At 42.8% G+C, this 19903-nt stretch overlaps 1 protein-coding gene across 2 annotated transcripts in view; it reads right to left on the reverse strand.

The window, feature by feature from the left end:
- The window catches only part of smarcal1 (SWI/SNF related, matrix associated, actin dependent regulator of chromatin, subfamily a-like 1), a 124853-nt gene that overhangs the window by 53189 nt on the left and 51761 nt on the right, over positions 1-19903 (reverse strand). For both annotated transcript variants that reach the window (XM_048535072.2, XM_048535074.2), the window contains exons 8-11: positions 17995-18156; positions 16034-16099; positions 15678-15818; positions 13243-13461 (exon numbers count right to left, since the gene is read on the reverse strand). In XM_048535072.2, the coding sequence (XP_048391029.1) occupies positions 13243-13461; positions 15678-15818; positions 16034-16099; positions 17995-18156 (588 nt within the window). The remainder of the gene's footprint in view (positions 1-13242; positions 13462-15677; positions 15819-16033; positions 16100-17994; positions 18157-19903) is intronic.

The raw sequence follows: 19903 nt of genomic DNA on the forward strand, positions 1-19903 counted from the left end.
CAGCCTCAAGTCCCTCAGCCTTTCTTCGTAAGACCTTCCCTCCATACCAGGCAACATCCTAGTAAATCTCCTCTGCACCCTTTCCAAAGCTTCCACATCCTTCTTATAATGTGGCGACCAGAACTGTATGCACCAGAGTTTTGTACAGCTTCACCATAACCTCTTAGTTCCGGAACTCGATCTCTCTATTAATAAAAGCTAAAACACTGTATGCCTTCTTAACAGCCCTGTCAACCTGGGTGGCAACTTTCAAGGATCTGTGTACATGGACACCAAGATCTCTCTGCTCATCTACACTACTAAGAATCTTACCATTAGCCCTGTACTTTGCCTTCCGGTTACTCCTACCAAAGTACATCACCTCACACTTGTCTGCATTAAACTCCATTTGTCACCTCTCAGCCCAGCTCTGCAGCTTATCTATGTCTCTCTGCAACCTACAGCATCCGTCGTCACTATCCACAACTCCACCGACCTTAGTGTCGTCTGCAAATTTACCAACCCATCCTTCTACGCCCTCATCCAGGTCATTTACAAAAATGACAAACAACAGTGGACCCAACACCGACCCTTGCGGTACACCAATAGTAACTGGTCTCCAGGATGAACATTTCCCATCAACTACCACCCTCTGTCTTCTTTCAGCAAGCCAATTTCCGATCCAAACTGCTATATCTCCCACAATTCCATTCCTCCGCATTTTGTATAATAGCCTATTGTGGGGAACCTTATCGAACGCCTTGCTGAAATCCATATACACCACATCAACCAGTTTATTCTCATCTACCTGTTTGGTCACCTTCTCAAAAAACTCAATAAGGTTTGTGAGGCACGACCTTCCCTTCACAAAACCGTGCTGACTATCCCTAATCAATTTATTCTTTTCTAGATCATTATAAATTCTATCCCTTATAACCTTTTCTAACACTTTACCAACAACTGAGGTAAGGCTCACTGGTCTATAATTACCAGGGTTGTCTCTACTCCCCTTCTTGAACAGGGGAACCATATTTGCTATCCTCCAGTCACCTGGCACTATTTCTGTAGACAATGACGAGTTAAGGATCAATGCCAAAGGCTCGGCAATCTGCTCCCTGGCTTCCCAGAGGATCCAAGGATAAATCCCATCTGGCCCAGGGGACTTATCTATCTTCACCCTCTGAAGGATTTCTAATACCTCTTCCTTGTGAACCTCAATCCCACCTAGTCTAGTAGCCTGTATATCAGTATTCTCCTCGACAACATTGTCGTTTTCTAGAGCGAATACTGTTGAAAAATATTCATTTAGTGCTTCCCCTATCTCATCTGACTCCACACACAACTTACCACTACTATCCTTGATTGGCCTAATCTTATTTTCGTCATTCTTTTATTCCTTAAATATCTATAGAAAGCCTTAGGGTTTACCCTGATCCTATCCGCCAACAACTTCTCATGTCTCCTCCTGGCTCTTCTGAGCTCTCTCTTTAGGTCTTTCCTGGCTACCTCGTAGCCCTCAAGTGCCCTAACTGAGACTTCACATCTCATACTAACATTAGCCTTCTTCTTCCTCTTGACCACAGATTCCACCTCCTTCGTAAACCACGGCTCCCGCACTCTACAGCTTCCTCCCTGCCTGACAGGTACATACTTATCTAGGACACACAGGAGCTTTTCCTTGAATAAGCTCCACATTTCTAATGTGCCCATCCCCTGCAGTTTTTTCCCGATCCTATGCTCCCTAAATCTTGCCTAATCTTATCGTAATTTCCTTTCTCCCAGCTATAACTCTTGCCCAGTGGTATACACCTATTCCCTTCCATCAGGGGCATTTAAGCGGCTATTAGATAGGCATATGGATGATAGTATTAGGTTGGGATGGAGGTTAGATAGACCTTACGTTTAGAGCAAAAGTTCGGCACAATATTGTGGGCTGAAGAGCCTGTACTGTGCTGTATTGTCCTATGTTCTAATATGAATTCATTAAAAATCTGAAATTAAGTCTATAACGATGACCATGAAATCATTGTCAATTGTCAGAAGAACCCATCTGGTTCACTAACGTCCTTTAGGAAACTGCCATCCTTACCTGGTCTGGCATACGTGTGACTCCAGACCCAAAGCAATGTGGTGATCTCTTATTTGTCCTCTGGGGTTAAATTTGGAGAACAAAAGCTGGCCAGTGATGACCTCATCCTGTAAACAAATAAACTAAGCCTCTGAAAAGAAACTCATCCTCATGTCAGTCTTAAATTGGCACAGCTTTATTCTGAGGCTACGCCTTCTGGTCCTAAACAGTCTGGTGAGGGGAAACATCCTCTCTTACCCAATTAAACCCTTTAAAAATCCTACATGTTTCAATGAGATTATCTCTCATTCTTCTAAACTCAAGTTAGTCCCAAAGGGTTTGCTCATAAGACAACTTTCCACACTGAGGATCATCTTTGTGAACCTGTTCTGAACAGTTGCCTGGGGGTGGAGCTGTTTATCTCTGAAGCGAGGCTAGATATGCTCAGGTTGTTTTCTTTAGTAGCCATGATGTGGAGGTGCCAGTTTTGGACTGGGGTGAACAAAATCAGAAGGCGTATGGTGTGTTAGCTTTCATTAATAGAGGGATTGAGTTCAAGAGCCGTGAAGTTACACTCCAGAAAAGCCTGGTTCGGCCACATCTGGAGTATTGTGTCTAGTTCTGGTCGCCTCATTACTGGAAAGATGTGGAAGCGTTGGAGAAGGTGCACAGGAGATTTACCAAGATGTTGCTTGGAATGGAGGGAAGGTCTAACGTGGAAAGGCTGAGAGAACTAGGGCTTTTCTCTTTAGAACAACGAAGGATGGGAGGTATCTTGATAGAGGTGTATAAAATGACCAGCGGTATAGATACAGTGGACAGCCAGAGACTTTTTCCTAGGGTGGAGGTAGCTATTACAAGGGGGCATAATTTTAAAGTGAATGGAGGTCGATATAGGGAAGACGTCAAAGGTAGGTTCTAAGCTCAGAGAGTGGTAGGGGCGTGGAATGCATAGCTGGAGATGGTGGTGCCGTAAGCCTCATTAGGGGCATTTAATCAGTTACTAGATATGCATATGGATGATCATATAAGGTGGGCGTGGATAGACCTCAGGATTAGGGTAAAAGTTTGGCACAACATTGTGGGCCGAAGAGCGTGTACTGTGCTGTACCTTTCTATGTTCTGTGTTAACTCGCATGGTGATTAAATCCCTGTATGATAACCAGCCAGCTTGTTGAGAAAGCCAATAATCTCATCCACAACCCAAGCGACAAATCTTTGCAAGAACCTTAAAGGAGTCCAGCGTAGATTTCGAGTAGATTCTGTTACTGCAAACTCGATTTATAAAAGGGCTGTTCTGCACTGTATTGTTATATGATTAATGTTTTAACAATGATCTGTAGCTCAATTGTGGCTAGAGCTGTTGGTTGGTTCGCTGAGCTATCTGGTTTACATGCAAACGTTTCATCTGCCTTCTGGGTGACATCATCAGTGCTGTCTGGTTTTATGATTCTACGAAGCCTTAACTTCATTTGTTAACCACAGTTGACAATTTTGAGTTTCTGCATAATAAAAGAATGTATAGTTGTCATGTAATATTGTCAATTGCCTCTGTATCATCCTACACAGAACATAGAAAAGTACAGCACAGTACAGGCCCTTCGGCCCACGACGTTGTGCTGTGGAATATTCCTAATCCAAAAACAAAATAACCTAACCTACATTCCCCTCAATTCACTGCTGTCCATGTGCATGTTCAGCAGTTGCTTAAATGTCACTAATGACTCTGCTTCCATGACTACCACTGGCAAACTATTCCATGCGCTCACAACTCTCTGGGTGAAGAACCTCCCTCTGACACCTCCTCTATACCTTCCTGCTAACACCTTAAAACTATGACCCCTCGTGGCAGTCAATCCTGCCCTGGGGAAAAGTCTCTGGCTATCGACTCTATCCATGCCTCTCATTACCCTGTACACCTCGATCAGGTCACCTCTCTTCCTCCTTCTCTCCAGAGAGAAAAGTCCGAGCTCAGTCAACCTCTCCTCGTAAGACAAGCCCTCCAGTCCAGGCAGCATCCTGGTAAACCTCCTTTGCACCCTCTCCAAAGCCTCCACATCTTTGCTATAATAGAGCGACCAGAACTGGACACAATATTCCAAGTGTGGTCTCACCAGGGTTTTGTAGAGCTGCAGCATAACCTCGCAGCTCTTAAACTCGATCCTCCTGTTAATGAAAGCCAAAACACCATATGCTTTCTTAACAACCTTATCCACCTGGGTGGCAACTTTGAAGGAGCTATGCACTTGAACACCAAGATCCTGTTGTTCCTCCACACTGCTGAGAATCCTGCCTTTAATCCTATATTCAGCATTTAAGTTCGACCTTCCAAAATGCATCACTTCGCATTTATCCAGGTTGAACTCCATCTGCCATTTCTCAGCCCAGCTCTGCATTGCATTCTGTCAATGCCCTTTCCATTTTAGTTCAGCCAAGTTGTGCTTTGCACATTCATAATTTCCTTTCTTCGAATATACAATGCTTGTTTAAGACTGAACTACTTCACTTTCAAGCAAAATGTAAAATTCTATCATATTGCGTCCACTCATCCTGAAAGGTCTTTTGCAACAAAATTGTTAGATGTGCCTGTTTTTGTTACATGATACCAGATTCAAAACAGCCTGTCTGCTCTAGAAAATCCTGCAGAAACTTCTCCTCTATAGATTAATGCTCAATTAGTCTATCCAGTCTATCTGTAGGTTAAAGTCACTGATGGTTAGTTTGTTACCCAGGCCGCGTGCTTCTCTCATCTGATTGTACCATGTCCCATACTCCGACTACAATTTGATGGCCAATAAATAACTCTAACTAATGTTCTGCTGCCCCTTGTAGTTTCTTAGTTCACCCAAACAGATTCCACACATTATTCTGGGATCCTCCCTTACTAATGTCCTAATCCTACCTTATCAGAGCAGCTCAACTTCCTTTTCCATCTTGCCCATCCTTCCCAAATGTCAAATATCCTTCAAACATCAGCTCCTGGTCCTGGTAACCATGAAGTTTCTGTTACGGCAAATATATCATAACCATTTACCTATATTTGGTTTCAGATAATCTACCATGTTGCAAATGGTAGAGTGCACTTAAATTTTTGACATCATTTCACTTTCAGGCATACTCGGCGGTAAGCTTGGTTTCCCTTGTCTTCTCGTCTCCTTAGCAGCTTTATCATTCCTGTTACAAATTTAACTCTCTTTTGATTTGGGTTACTCCTCAGTTCCCATCTCCTTGGCAGGCTAAAGTAAACCCACACAACAACAGAAGCAAATCTCCCTGCATGAATAGTGTTCTGTTTATGTATACTATTCTGTTGATGCAGACTTGATGGGCTTAGGGGCCTCTTCTGTACAAATCACAGCATTTATCGGCTCCTGAAAGAGCTACTGAGCGAGTCCCACTCTCCAGCCCGATCGCTGTAGCCCTCTGACTTCATCACTTAAATTTATATCCAGCTTTCTTTCAAAACTTTATGGAATCAGCCACCGTCACTTTCCCAGGCAGCGTACTCCAAACCTTAACAACTCTGAGAAAAGTTTCTCCTCATCTCACTGCTAGCTGTCTTGCTGATTATCTTGAAATTGTGACCCCAGTTACTGACATATGAGCTAACTGAAATAGAATATCCTTCCTTAGTCTGTGAAAATTACTCATAATTTTAGACATATCAATAAAGTAATCTCTTGATCTTCTCTGTTCCAAGGAGAATAAGCCCAATCTCTCTAATCTTTCCTTGTGTCTAAAATCCTTTAAAACACATCCATCCTAGGACAAGCCAAACAGAGACATGCATGAGAATTCCTAGAAGCATGGCATTCCAACTGGAACTCCATCTACCACCCCCTGAGAAAAAGAACAGGAAACGACATCACCAACCCAAGGAAACCTAACCAGATAAATAGAAAGCGGGACATAACACCAGCGCTTCGTCGGAGGCTCACTGATGATGTCACCTAGAATGGTGACGAAACGTCTGGAAACTTACCTTCCAGCTCAGCGAGCAAACTCACATCCAAAATCCTTTATTCCTGGTATTTTTCTAGTAAATCTCCTTTGAACTCTTTCCATGGCTTCAACATCTTTCCTTAGATAAGGTGCCCAGAACAGAACACAATATTCCAAATGTGGTCTGACCAATGACTTGCAGAGGTGTGGCATCATTTATTTGCTTCTATACACAATGCCTTTATTTATAAACCCAAGAATCCTATAAACCTTATTAACAATTGTTTTAACTTGCCTGGCCATCCTAGGAGAACCATGCACAAGAACCCTGAAGTCCCTCAGTGCCTGTACCCACTAAAAGTTGCACCATTTAGCCTGTACTGTCTCTCCATGCTTCTTCTACCAAAATGCATTGCCTCATCTTTCTATGCACGAAAATTGATCTGCCAGACATCTGCTCATTTGGCCAACTTATAAATGTTTCTCTGAAGTTGCTCAGCATCATACTTACAATTCACTATACTGCATAGCTTTGTATCACCTGGAAATTTCAAGACTTTGCCCAAACACCCAACTTGAAATCGTTTATATAAATCAGAGAAAGCAAAGGTCCCTGCAGTGACTGCAACCACCTGGATCTTGTTGACTGCGAGATCCTTGATTAGGGTTGTTAACCTGAACCATTCAGGAAAGCACCGGCTGAACAATCTAACCAAGAGAATTAGAACCACTTCATTTCAGGGGATTGATTCCAAGCTGGTTGGCCACAGCTTGTGTATTTTCCACAAGTAAACAAAGGGTGGCCTGGTGACGGGATACCAACCTCTGTGCAGTTATTTCAGTCCCAAAACCAGGAACACCACTTTCAACTGGTCTCCAGTCTGAGAAATGCCCACCTATACCTACGTTCCGTTTCCTCGCTTTTAGCCAACTTCTAATCCATACTGCCTAGGACTCATCAATCCCAAACAATTCTAATTTGGTAACCAACCTGCCATGTGGCACTGTATCAAATGCCTTCTGAAAGTGCAAATATACAACACCCACACACCTACCTGCATCCACTGTCTGTGTCACTTCATCAAAGGACTCAATTAAATTTGTCAGACATGACCCGGCCTTGTCAAAGCCATGTTGACTGTTAGTATTAAGTTATTTTTCTCTAAGTCTATATTTACCTTATCTCGTATTATGGCTTCCATCAGTTTTCCCAAAATTGATGTTAAGCTGACAGTTCTGTAGTTTCCTGGGTTATCCATTGTCCCTTTCTCAAACAATGTTGTCACATTTTGTAGACCTGATTGAGGTCTACAAAATCATGAGGGGTATAGACAGGGTGGATGGCAAAAAGCTTTTTCCCCAGAGTGGGGGACTCAATTACTAGGGGTTATGAGTTCAAAGTGAGAGGAGGAAAGTTTAAGGGAGATATGCGTGGAAAGTTCTTTACACAGAGGGTGGTGGGCGCCTGGAACGTGTTGCCAGCGGAGGTGGTAGACGCAGACACGTTAGCATCTTTTAAGATATATTTGGGCAGGTACATGGATGGGCAGGGAGCAAATGGACACAGACCGTTAGAAAATAGATGACAGGTTAGACAGAAGATCTTGATCGGCGCATGCTTAGAGTGCCGAAGGGCCTGTTCCTGTGCTGTAGGTTTCTTTGTTTATTTGCAATCCCCCAGGACTAATCCTGTGTTCAGACAGGCCTGGAAAATTTTCATTAATTTGCTCCCTTAACTTTTCAGCAACCTAGGATACATTCTATCCCAGCCTGGTAACTTCTCTACCTGTACTGTTGCCCTTTTCGCACCTCTTTATCTATCACTATACTGTTCAGTTGTTCACCACCCACAGGTTCAATGAGAGCTGTGAACAATGGTTCTACATGAGCTATATTAATGTACAGCTCACTGACCAAGCACTGGTCATGCTTGGTGATCATGACCATGCACAAAAATTAACTTTTACAGGACAATAAAGTCTGGTCAAGTGAATATAATGGTTTATTCTTGGTGAAATATGTTAAAAAGATTCTAGAGAAACTGGGCTCACTACTGCAGTTTAATTGGCAACTTGGTAAGACAAGTCACCACCAAACTTTGTGATATACATAAATGATATGAAGGAAGGTATAGGTGGACTGATTAGCAAGTTTGCAGATGACACGAAGATTGGTGGAGTAGCAGATAGTGAAGGGGATGGTCAGAGATTACAGCAGAATATAGATAGATTGGAGAGTTGGGCAGATAAATGGCAGATTGAGTTCAATCCAGGCAAATGTGAGGTGATGCATTTTGGAAGATATAATTCACGAGCAAACTATAAGTAAATGGAAAAGACCTGGAGAAAATTGATGTTCAGGTCCATTGTTTCCTGAAGGTGGCAATGCAGGTCAATAGAGTGGTCAAGAAGGCATACAGCATGCTTTCCTTCTTCAGACGGGGTATTGAGTACAAGAGTTGGCAGGTCATGTTACAGTTGTAGAAGACTTTCGTTCGGCCACATCTAGAGTACTGCGTACAGTTCTGGTCGCCACATTACCAAAAGGATGTGGATGCGTTGGAGAGGGTGCAGAGGAGGTTCACCAGGATGTTGCTTGGTATGGAGGGTGCTAGCTATGAAGAAAGGTTGAGTAGATTAGGATTATTTTCATTAGAAAGATGGAGATTGAAGGGGGACCTGATTGAGGTCTACAAAATCATGAGGGGTATAGACAATGTGGATGGCAAGAAGCTTTATCCCCAGAGTGGGGGACTCAATTACTCGAGGTCATGAGTTCAAAGTGAGAGGAGGGAAGTTTATAGGAGATATGCGTGGAAAGTTCTTTACACAGAGGGTGGTGGATGCCTGGAATGCGTTGCCAGTGGAGGTGGTAGACGCAGGCACGATAGTGTCTTTTAAGATGTATTTGGACAGGTACATGGATGGGCAGGGAGCAAAGGGATGCAGTCCCTGAGAAAAGAGATGACAGCTTTAGACAGAGGATCTCAATCGATGCAGGCTTGGAGGGCCGAAGGGCCTGTTCCTGTGCTGTAATTTTCTTTGTTCTTTGTTCAAACTGACCACTCACTTGCATTTGACAACCAGGTATTTGCTTACAGTCAGTTATGAGCTTAAAGGAAAGCAGTCAGTGTGAGCAATCTGGGTTTACTGCATGAAAGTTGCTATTAGTTGTTTACTTGTAATCTCCTGCTGATTTCCAAGTAAAGAACACACAGGTGGACTTCAACAACTGTACAACCCTACATGGTGTAACAGTAAAACAGGAAAGGTGGCTCAACCATCGCTAACAAGGGAAATCAGGGATAGTGTTACAAACTGGCCAGAAAAAAAGCAGCAAACCTGAGGACTTGGAGAAATTTAAAATTCAGCAGCAGAGGACAAAGGGTTTAATTTGGAAGGGGCAAATAGAATATGAAAGTAAGCTTGTGGAGAACATAAAAACTGACTTGCAAATCAGGTGAATCCATAAATGGACAACAAAGAAATTGAAGACCAATTGAACAAATACTTTTGGATTTGTCTTTACTCAGGAGGACACAAATAATCTCCCAGAAATGCTAGGGGACAGAGGGTCAAGCACGAAAGAGGAACTGAAGGAAATCCTTATTAGTCAGGAAACAGCATTGGGGAAATGGATGGGATTAAAATCCGATGGGTCCCCAGGGCCTGATGTTGTGCATCACAGAATACTTAAGGAAGTGGCCCTAGAAATAGTGGATGCATTGGTGATAATTTTCCAGCATTCTACAAACTCTGGATGAGATTTACTGGACTGCAACGTTGCTATTGTAACGCAACCTTTTAAAAATGGAGGGAGAGAGGAAATGGGGAATTATGTACCAGTTAGCCTGATATCCGTGGTGGGGAAAATGCTGGAGTTAATAGTTAAGGATGCATTAACTGAGTGTTTGCAAAGGTATGACACTATTGGTCCAAGTCAGCATGGACTCCTTAAACAGAAATCATACTTGACAAATCTTCTGGAATTTTTTGAGGATGTGATCAGTAGAGTGGACAAGGGTGAATCAGCAGATGTTGTGTGACTGGACTTTCAAAAGGCTTCTGACAAGGTTTCTCACACAAGAGATTAATGATGAAAATTAAAGCTCATGGTATGGAGGTAATGTATTGACGTGGGTAGAGAACTGAGTGGTAGACAGAAAGCAGACATATGGAATAAATGGGTCCTTTTCAGAGTAGCAGGCAGTGACGAGCAGGGTTCCGCAAGGTTCAGTGCTGGGACCTCAGTTGTTCACAATATGCAATAACGATTTGGACAAAGGAATTGAATGCAATATCTCCAAATTTGCAGACAACAATAAGCTGGGCGGCAGCGTGTGCCGTAAGGAGGATGCTAAGAGGCTGCAGGGTGACTCGGACAGAATGGCTGACTGGGCAAATACTTGGCAAATGCAGTGTAATGTGGATAAATGTGAGATTATTCACTTTGGTGGCAAAAACAGGAAGGCAGATTATTAGAGATAATGGGAACTGCAGATGCTGGAGATTCCAAGATAATAAAATGTGAGGCTGGATGAACACAGCAGGCCAAGCAGCATCTCAGGAGCACAAAAGCTGACGTTTCGGGCCTAGACCCTTCATCAGAGAGGCAGATTATTGTCTGAATGTTTCACATTCTGATCATTTAATCGGAATGATCAACATTCCCCCCTCCCTCTATAACATGAATGTTCCTGTTAGGAAGGAGAGGTCAAACCCATCCGATAACTAAAATCGAAACACAAGCCCGCAATCTGTTACGGTGGGAGCAGAGGTCCCCTTCTAATAATTAAACCCGAAATACCCAGACAAACACGCCCCATCTTGTCTAATCTGTTAAAGTGTTACAAAGAAGAAGTTAAATGATAGAAATTCCCAGATATTCACTTTGTGAGTAGCAAGTAACAATTTATCTATTTAACCCTAACAGTGAATAAATTAATAGAATTACTAACAAACGAAACAATTCCTCCTTAACTACTGTTGCCTAACTGAACTAAATTCTACTGGTATGCTGTTTCAATAGACGCAAGTCCCATTTATGTACATACAGGTAATAAAAAAAATTAAAACTTAGTCTCTCAAAGTTTACATGCCTTTCTTCTGCTGTTCTCAAGTCATAAACACTTTTCTACTGCTGATCCAACTGTCAGGGATGTTTTCTCTGTGAAGTGTTCTGTGAGGACTCTTAGCTAGAAGGGTGGTCGTACCTTTAATGGATAGATGGTGCTTTCTTAGAGATTTCTTGTGAGAGCTAAATGTTTATTTCTCAGATGGCGGTTTGCTCTCACACCAATTTTCAAAAACCCTCTCCTTATATATCTTGGATGACGTATCAACTTTCCTACAATAGCATTGGTCCGAGGTTGTCAAAACCATCAGATTTAAGTTCAAATGGCCTTCAACTGCTAAGTGCTTGGTTTAAATTAATTGATTGTTTTGGCAACTAGCTGGAGTCTTTGAAACAAATCTAAATTTCCAATCATACAGCCAATTGATATATGTTTCAATTTCAGAACTGTCTGTACCCCTGCTTAGGAAAGCACTTTGCATCTTAAAGGAGGCATGTGCTCTTCTCCCTTATCATTTTATTTACAAATTCTAGTTTCCTGCCTTCCATTTCACGATTACTGTACATAACTTTGTAACACTGCCTCCTCCACACCACTTCAGCTCTGATGAACAGTCATCTAGACTCGCAAAATTAGCTTGCTTTTTCTCCATGGGTGCTGCCTGATCTGCTGTGATCGCTAGCATTTTTCTTTTCAGTTAAAATTCCAGCATTTGCAGTAATTTGCTCCTGTTTTGTGTGAATTGTGGCAGTTCAGAAGAAGGCGAGGTACAATGAGACCTGCATGTCACGGTGGAACAGTCACTGAAGGGTGGCATGCAGGTGCAGCAGGCAGTGAAGAAAGTTAATGGCATTCTGGCCTTCATGGCAACAGGATGTGTGTATAAGAGTAGGGATGTCATGCTGCAGTTATATGGATGTGGGTGAGGTCACACCTTGACTACTGTGTGTACATTTGGTCTCTTAATCTGAGGAAGGACATTCTTGCTATTAAGGGAATCCAGCGAAGGTTCACCAGACAGATTCTCAGGATGGCAGGACTGACATGTAAAGGAAGACTGGATCAACCTGGCTTGTACTCACTGGAGTTTAGAAGAATGAGGGGGGTATCTCATTGAAACATATAAAATCCTGATGCTGGATTTGGGAAGAATGTTCCCAATGTTGGGGAAGTCCAGAACTAGGGGTCACAGTCTAAGAATAAGGAGTAAACCATTCTGGACAAGATGAGAAAGAATTTCTTCACTCAGACTTGTGAACCTATGCAGTTGTCTCTCACCGGAAACTGTTGGGGCCAGTTCATTAGATATATTGAAGAGGGAGCTGGGCATGGCCCTTGCTGATAAAGGGTAATGGAGATAAAGTGGGAGTGGGATACTGAAAATGCATGACTAGCCATGATCATATCGAATGGTGGTGCAGATCCAAAGAGCCGAATGGCCTACTTCTGCACTTATGTTCTATGCTTCTAAAGGGAAGTTCAGCCAGGAAGTTTTTTTGCTTACACTCGTTTTTCCCATAGGTCAGAAATCTGTAAACTGTTGACAAAACATTTTACAACATGCAAATGCAACCCACTCACAAAATACAAAGTGATTAAAGCACCAATGAATCCAAACAAAGCATAGTTTCCAAAATCTCAATTATAAATTACTACTGACATTAATAATTAAAGCAGCAATCTTCAATACTAGATTAACCACTGAGATCAAGTGCAAAGCAAAACAGAGCGACAGGCAAGGCTTTGTATGCTTCAAGTTCTGGGTTCAGGTGGACAATGTGCTTCAGAAGGTCTTAGTTTTATTTCATTCTGTAGTTAAACTCTCCAGAATCTAAGAATATGTATCGTTGACCAACTAAAAGTCCTTCTTGTAGATTAAAAAGGAGACTTAATTATATTTGGAAATCATGTGTCTCAAGATAAATTGACAAGAGCTACTCAGTGCACCTCTGACATTTTTGGGCTTAGGCACAGGAGATCAGAGTTTCCCCAGGTGACCTGGGCTAACCAAACAAATAGGCAAATATTCTTTATGTGAGCTTGCTGTGCACAATACAGATACTGTGTTCACAGTCCCCATTTTCCACAGCGAGTAAATTTTGTAGCGTGATCAGGTATTAATGAGGAAGTTAATTTCCTCTCCATATTCTCTATAATCACCAAAGTCATCACCACATACCGTTTTATGGTCTTTTGACATCTCTTTAGCAGCTGCCTCCAATGCTGCCCTGGCTTTTGCACTCACGCCCTCAGGCTGTACAAGCACCATTTTACGCCTCTTAGCTGGTAGCTGTGCCATTACATCAGATTTCAGCCGCCTGATCATGAGGGACTCCAGAAGCAAGAGCCGCAGTTCCACCAGATTGGATGATCCTGAGTAATCCCATCCCCAGGGCAACTGCAAAGTGACAGAAGGGGGGTTAAGTCATTGGGAGAGGGGAACTGTGTGGAGGGCCATAGGAGTAAAGAGGTTGGGAAGAGTATGAAACAGGGAAAGTGCAGTGAAGGAAAGAACATGGGAAATGGTGGTTGTGGGGTTTGGAGCATTGGGGAAGACCAGAGAGGAGGGAGAGAACTACTTGGGTGGAGGACTATAAAACCATAAGATATTAAGAGCAGAATTAGGCATTTGGCCCTCAAGTCTGTTCTGCCATTCGATCATGCCCATTATGTTGCTCAAACCCATTATCCTGCCTTTTCTTTCCCCACTTCTGCCTAGCCAATGACTGATTTAATCAATGAATGATTAAAAATAAACAACATTCGATTGCCTTACTAATCAAGAATCTCCCTCTATCTATGTGCCCTTGGGTCCTAGTCTCCTACTAGTGGAAACATCTCCATGTCCGCTCAGTTCAGGCCTCTCAGTATTCTGAGGAAGGGTTACTTGAGCCGAAACACTAACTCTGATTTCTCTATTAAAATGCTGCCAGATCTATTGGGCTTTTCCAGCAATTTCTGTTTATCTCTCAATATTCTGTAAGTTTCAATGAGATCAGCTGCATCCTTCTAAACTCCTTCCAGTACAGACCCAGAGTTTTCAATCGCTCTCAAATGGCAACCACTTCATTCCCAGGATCATTTTTTTGAACCTCACCTGGACTCCCTCCAAGGTCAGCACATCCTTCTTCAGAAACAAGGTTCAAAACTGCACACAATATTCCAAACACGATAGGGGAGGCAATGGCCTAGTGGTATTATTGCTCGACTGTTAATCCAGAGACCCAGATAATGTTCTGGAGACTCAGGTTTGAATCCTGCCATGGCAGATGGTGGAATTTGAATTCAACAAATATCTGGAATTAAGAATCTAATGATGACCATGTCGATTGTTGGAAAAATTCATCCGGTTCACTAATGTCCTTTAGGGAGGGTAACTGCGATCCCTACCTGGTCTGGTCTACATGTTGACTCAACTGCCCTTTGGGCAATTAGGAATGGGCAACAACTGCTGCCTAGCCAGTGGTGCGCTCAGCCTGTTAATGAATAAAGAAAACAAAATAAAAATGACCAGAGCCTTATACAGCCTCAGTACCTCCCTGTTCTTAATTCTAGCTCTCTTGAAATGAATGCTAACATTGCATTTGCCTTCCTAACTGCTAATTAAACTTGCACGTTAACCTTAAGAGAACCCTTAACTAGGAAACCAAATTCCCTTTGTGATTCAGGTTTTCAAAGTCTTTCCCCATTTAGAAAAAAAACTATGTCTATATTCTACCTATCAAAGTGCACAGCATCACACTTTCCCACATTGTATTCCATCAACCACTTCTCTGCCCACTGTCCGAGCATGTCCAAGTCCTCCTGCAGCCTCCCTAACTCCTCAACACTACCTGTCCCTCCAACTATCTCTGTGTCACCTGCAGACTTCACAACAGTGCCTTCAATTCGATCTTCCAGATTGTTAATGTATGCATGAACAGCTGTGGTCCCAATACTGACATGTGTGGAACTCCACTACTCACCGATCTCCGTCCTTCAGCCAGTCAACCAATTCTCTATCGGTGTCAGTACCTTGCCCCCGTCACCAAGGGCTCTTGTCTTATTTCACAGCTTTCTGCGCAGCACCTTGTCAAAAGCCTTCTGAAAATCTAAATAGATCACATCCACTCGCTCTCTTTTGTCCAATTTACTCATTACCTCGTCAAAGAATTCTAAAAGATTTGTCATGCATGATTTCCCCTTGACGAAGCTGTGCTCACACGGCCCTATTTTCCCAAGCATTTCTAATTACTCTGCAATCTCATCCATACAACAAAGTCTAAAATCTTACCAACAACTGAGATCAGGCTAACCGGCTTATGAATTCCCATCTCCTGCATTCCTCCTTTCTGAAACAGGGTATTACATTAGACACTCTCCAGTCCTGAAAGACCCTGCTTAACCGCACTGATTCCCGAAAAGATCCCCACCGATGCCTCTGCATCTCCTCAGCCATCTCCCTCAGAATCCTGAGGTAGCCCACCCAGTCTAGGGGATTTATCCACTTTCAAACCTTTCGGCTTTTCTAGCATCTTCTCTTTCTTGATGGCTTTTGTACTCACCTCCACCTCTGACTGATTATGGGCTGGGGATATGAGTACATGCATGAAAAAAATGTTCAAGAATGCTCACCCGTTTGGCAGCACAGTAACGGATTCCAAAGTCATGGAAGTTTGGAAACAGTTTAGGCTGGAGCACAGCGATCTGACTGTACAGCTCAGCCGGTCTGGACATCGCTGGTGTCCCAGAGAGAAGGATAAGTCTCTTTGCTACCTGGAGAAAAATCAGTGACACGAGTTAGGCTCTGTACACTGGTCATGTCGCAGCTTCTGTCTGGTTCACACTCCCACAATGCAATAATGACAAGGGTCAAAGACATTCTGTTCCAGTGCTGAGAAAGAGGTAATGTGATCTAGTCGGTATTACACCCAGACACAGAGAGAAAGGCTGAGGTTCTGCAATCAGGCATCTCCCAACACAGGACGCACCTGGAGGAGGGGACGAGCAGCTTTACATCGAGCTGTCTTCATATTCTTCAGGAAATGAGATTCATCCTAAATTGCGAGAGAGAAAAAGAATTAGAAATCCAAGTACAGATCTGCTGTGCAAGGCAAAACAGAATTATGTTGGGCAGAGAATCTTAGGCAGTGGCACCTGGGTCTTAAATTCTCAGTTAGCATGTGGCAAACTTCAACCAAAAAAAAATGCGAGTTTTGAGAAGATTTGTAGCTCAGGTTGAGGTTCTGGATGTGAGTTTGCTCACTGAGCTGGAAGGTTAGTTTTCCGATCGGAGGCTCACTGATGATGTTACCTAGAATGGTGACGAAACGTCTAAAAACTAACCTTCCAGCTCAGCGAGCAAACTCACATCCAAAAAAAACAATTTTCTCTAAAGTTTAGGTTTTATGAAAAGAGATCAGCTCACTAAACCTAATAAAATCTCCCTAACAGGACTGTCTGCTTATGACCCAAACCTTACCAGAGTTGGCCCAGGCGATAGCTTCAAGTTTCCCTGATAAACATCCACCTGATAATCAACCAACAGTCAGCAATATGGGACAAATATGAGGCAACGGATATTGAAATATCTCTATTCAGGAACAGTGGTAGATGTGACAGATCAAACATTGTATTAATCTTTGATTTAATAATATACAGCACTAGGGATAGACGAACTGGTTATCCATTTTACATGCCGAGCATGGAATTTATCTGTGTGTATATTTTTTTTTCATTTATTCATTCACAGGATGAGGCTGTAGCTGGCAAGGCAGCATTTATTGCCCATCCCTAATTGCCCAGAGGGCAGTTAAGAGTCAACCACATTGCTGTGGGTCTGGAGTCACATGTAGGCCAGACCAGGTAGGGATGGCAGTTTCCTTCCCTAAAAGGACGTTAGTGAACCAGATGGGTTTTTCCAACAATTGACAACAGATTCACAGTCATCATTAGATTCTTAATTCCAGATATTTTATTGAAATCAAATTCCACTATCTGCCATGGCAGGATTCAAACTTGGGTCCCCATTACCTGGGTTTCTGGATTAACAGTCCAACGATAATACCACTTGGCCATCGTATCGGTTGCTGTGATTTGCTTAACCTGTAACTAGTGGAGTAAAGCAGGGAATAGTACTGGGACTACAATTAGTTACTAGGTATATTACCGATTTGGATAGGGAAAATGAATGTAATATAGCCAAGCTTGATGCAAAAATAAGTGGGAAGGCAAGTGTTGAAGATAACACAGAATCTGCAGAAGGATATAGACAAGTTACATGAGTGTGTATAACTTAGCAGCTGGAAATTATGTGGGAAATGTGAGGCATTGGCAGGGTAAATTGAAAGTAACTGTTCTCCTTAGTTGAGGGGTCAATAACAAGGGAGCATTACTTTAAGATGAAATGCAAGAGGTTTAGAGTGAATTTGAGGAAATTTTCAGAGGTTGAAAGGAATTAAAATTGCACTGCCCGGCAGTGTTGAGGCAGGTAACCGGAGAACCTTTAAAAAAGTATTTGGATGAGCAATTGGAGTGTCATAACACTCAAGGCTATGAATCTAGAGCTGGAAAGTGGGACTAGACTCAATGGACCAAAGGGCTTCTCCTGCACGATATAATTTTAGATTCTATAAAAATAGGGAGACCTTGCTGTAACTATTAAAGACACTAATTAGATCAATCTGTGAACAGTTTTGATCCCCTCATCGAAGGATAAATAAATTCAAGGTAAACTACTGAAATATTTCTGAGACAACAACATAAAGTGTGTTTTTTTTCCTAAATTCCCTCTTGTACTACAAGTATTTTGGTTTCTGCAATCATTCCACCTGAGTTAGCCATTGTTGTATACTGATGATGTGCGAACATGATCTTTGTCCTGGCTCAGCACTAAAGTGTTTTCCTCTCATAAGCGCCACAGGGAGAATAAAGAATAATTGCATCCACTTACTACAATGATGACCTGGAAGCACCTCTCCATCAACTGATTCTCGAGTTTGGCGAGCAGGTCATAGCTGATTATGCTGACCTGAGAGGATAATAATCGATCTTTCCCTGTCAGTATAACATTAATAGCCTGAGTACATAGTGATGGCAGCCATTGGCTAAACGCCTAAAAAAGAAGAAAAAATTGCTGATCCGAATTGCCCAATCTGTAGACTGCATACAGAACATAGAACAGTACAGCACAGAACAGGCCCTTCAGCCCACAATGTTGTGCCGACCATTGATCCTCATGTATGCACCCTCAAATTTCTGTGGCCATATGCATGTCCAGCAGTCTCTTAAATGACCCCAATGACCTTGCTTCCACAACTGCTGCTGGCAACGCATTCCATGCTCTCACAACTCTCTGTGTAAAGAACCCGCCTCTGACATCCCCTCTATACTTTCCACCAACCAGCTTAAAACTATGATCCCTCGTGCTAGCCATTTCTGCCCTGGGAAATAGTCTCTGGCTATCAACTCTATCTATGCCTCTCATTATCTTGTATACCTCAATTAGGTCCCCTCTCCTCCTCCTTTTCTCCAATGAAAAGAGACCGAGCTCAGTCAACCTCTCTTCATAAGATAAGCCCTCCAGTCCAGACAGCATCCTGGTAAACCTCCTCTGAACCCTCTCCAAAGCATCCACATCTTTCCTATAATACGGCGACCAGAACTGGACGCAGTATTCCAAGTGCGGTCTAACCAAAGCTTTATAGAGCCGCAACAAGATCTCACGACTCTTAAACTCAATCCCCCTGTTAATGAAAGCCAAAACACCATATGCATTCTTAACAACCCTGTCCACTTGGGTGGCCATTTTAAGGGATCTATGTATCTGCACACCAAGATCCCTCTGTTCCTCCACACTGCCAAGAATCCTATCCTTAATCCTGTACTCAGCTTTCAAATTCGACCTTCCAAAATGCATCACCTCGCATTTATCCAGGTTGAACTCCATCTGCCACCTCTCAGCCCATCTCTGCATCCTGTCAATGTCCCGCTGCAGCCTACAACAGCCCTCTACTGTCAACGACACCTCCGACCTTTGTGTCGTCTGCAAACTTGCTGACCCATCCTTCAATCCCCTCATCCAAGTCATTAATAAAAATTACAAACAGTAGAGGCCCAAGGACAGAGCCCTGTGGAACCCCTGAAACATCACTCATGACTATCCCTTATACATACTGACAAACTCGTCAAGAACCCTTATACATAATGACATTTCCTGGTAACTGCCCGTATATATGGACAAACTCACTAAGTAATCACCTGCATACATGGACACACTCCTTGGGTAATCCCCTGCATGTACTGGCACATTCCATGGGTAAGCCCTGTACATACGGACACATGCCACAGACTATTAATGAGACAATTCACTGAAAGAGGAGGGTCCATAAATATCCTTATTCTCAATCAAACAGTCCAGTACACCAGTGCAAAAGGTAAGACTGCGGCATTTGCAACAATCCAACCAAAAGTGCAACATAGGTGATCCACCTCAACCTCCTCCAGGGTTCCCCACCATTAAAGATGACCGATTTCGGCCAATTCAATTCACTCCACTCTATGCGATAGCAGGAAACTGGTGGAGGCATTAATATTACAAGTGTACAGACCCTGACAACATTCCCATTATAGTACTAAAGATGTGTGTTCCAGAACTTACCAGGCAGGGACATTTACCTGACAATGTGGAAAAGTGACCAGGTGCTCTCTGTGTACAATTAGTAGGACAAATCCAACCTGGGCAATTAACGCCTTATCAGTTTGTTCTTAAATATCATTAAAGTGATGGAAAGTGACATCAACAGTGCCACCAGGTATCACTTGTGCAACAATAATGTGCTCACTTGCCTGAATGAGTCAGC

The sequence above is a fragment of the Stegostoma tigrinum genome, chromosome 7, assembly GCF_030684315.1.
Source record: "Stegostoma tigrinum isolate sSteTig4 chromosome 7, sSteTig4.hap1, whole genome shotgun sequence".
Classification (NCBI taxonomy): Eukaryota; Metazoa; Chordata; class Chondrichthyes; order Orectolobiformes; family Stegostomatidae; genus Stegostoma; species Stegostoma tigrinum.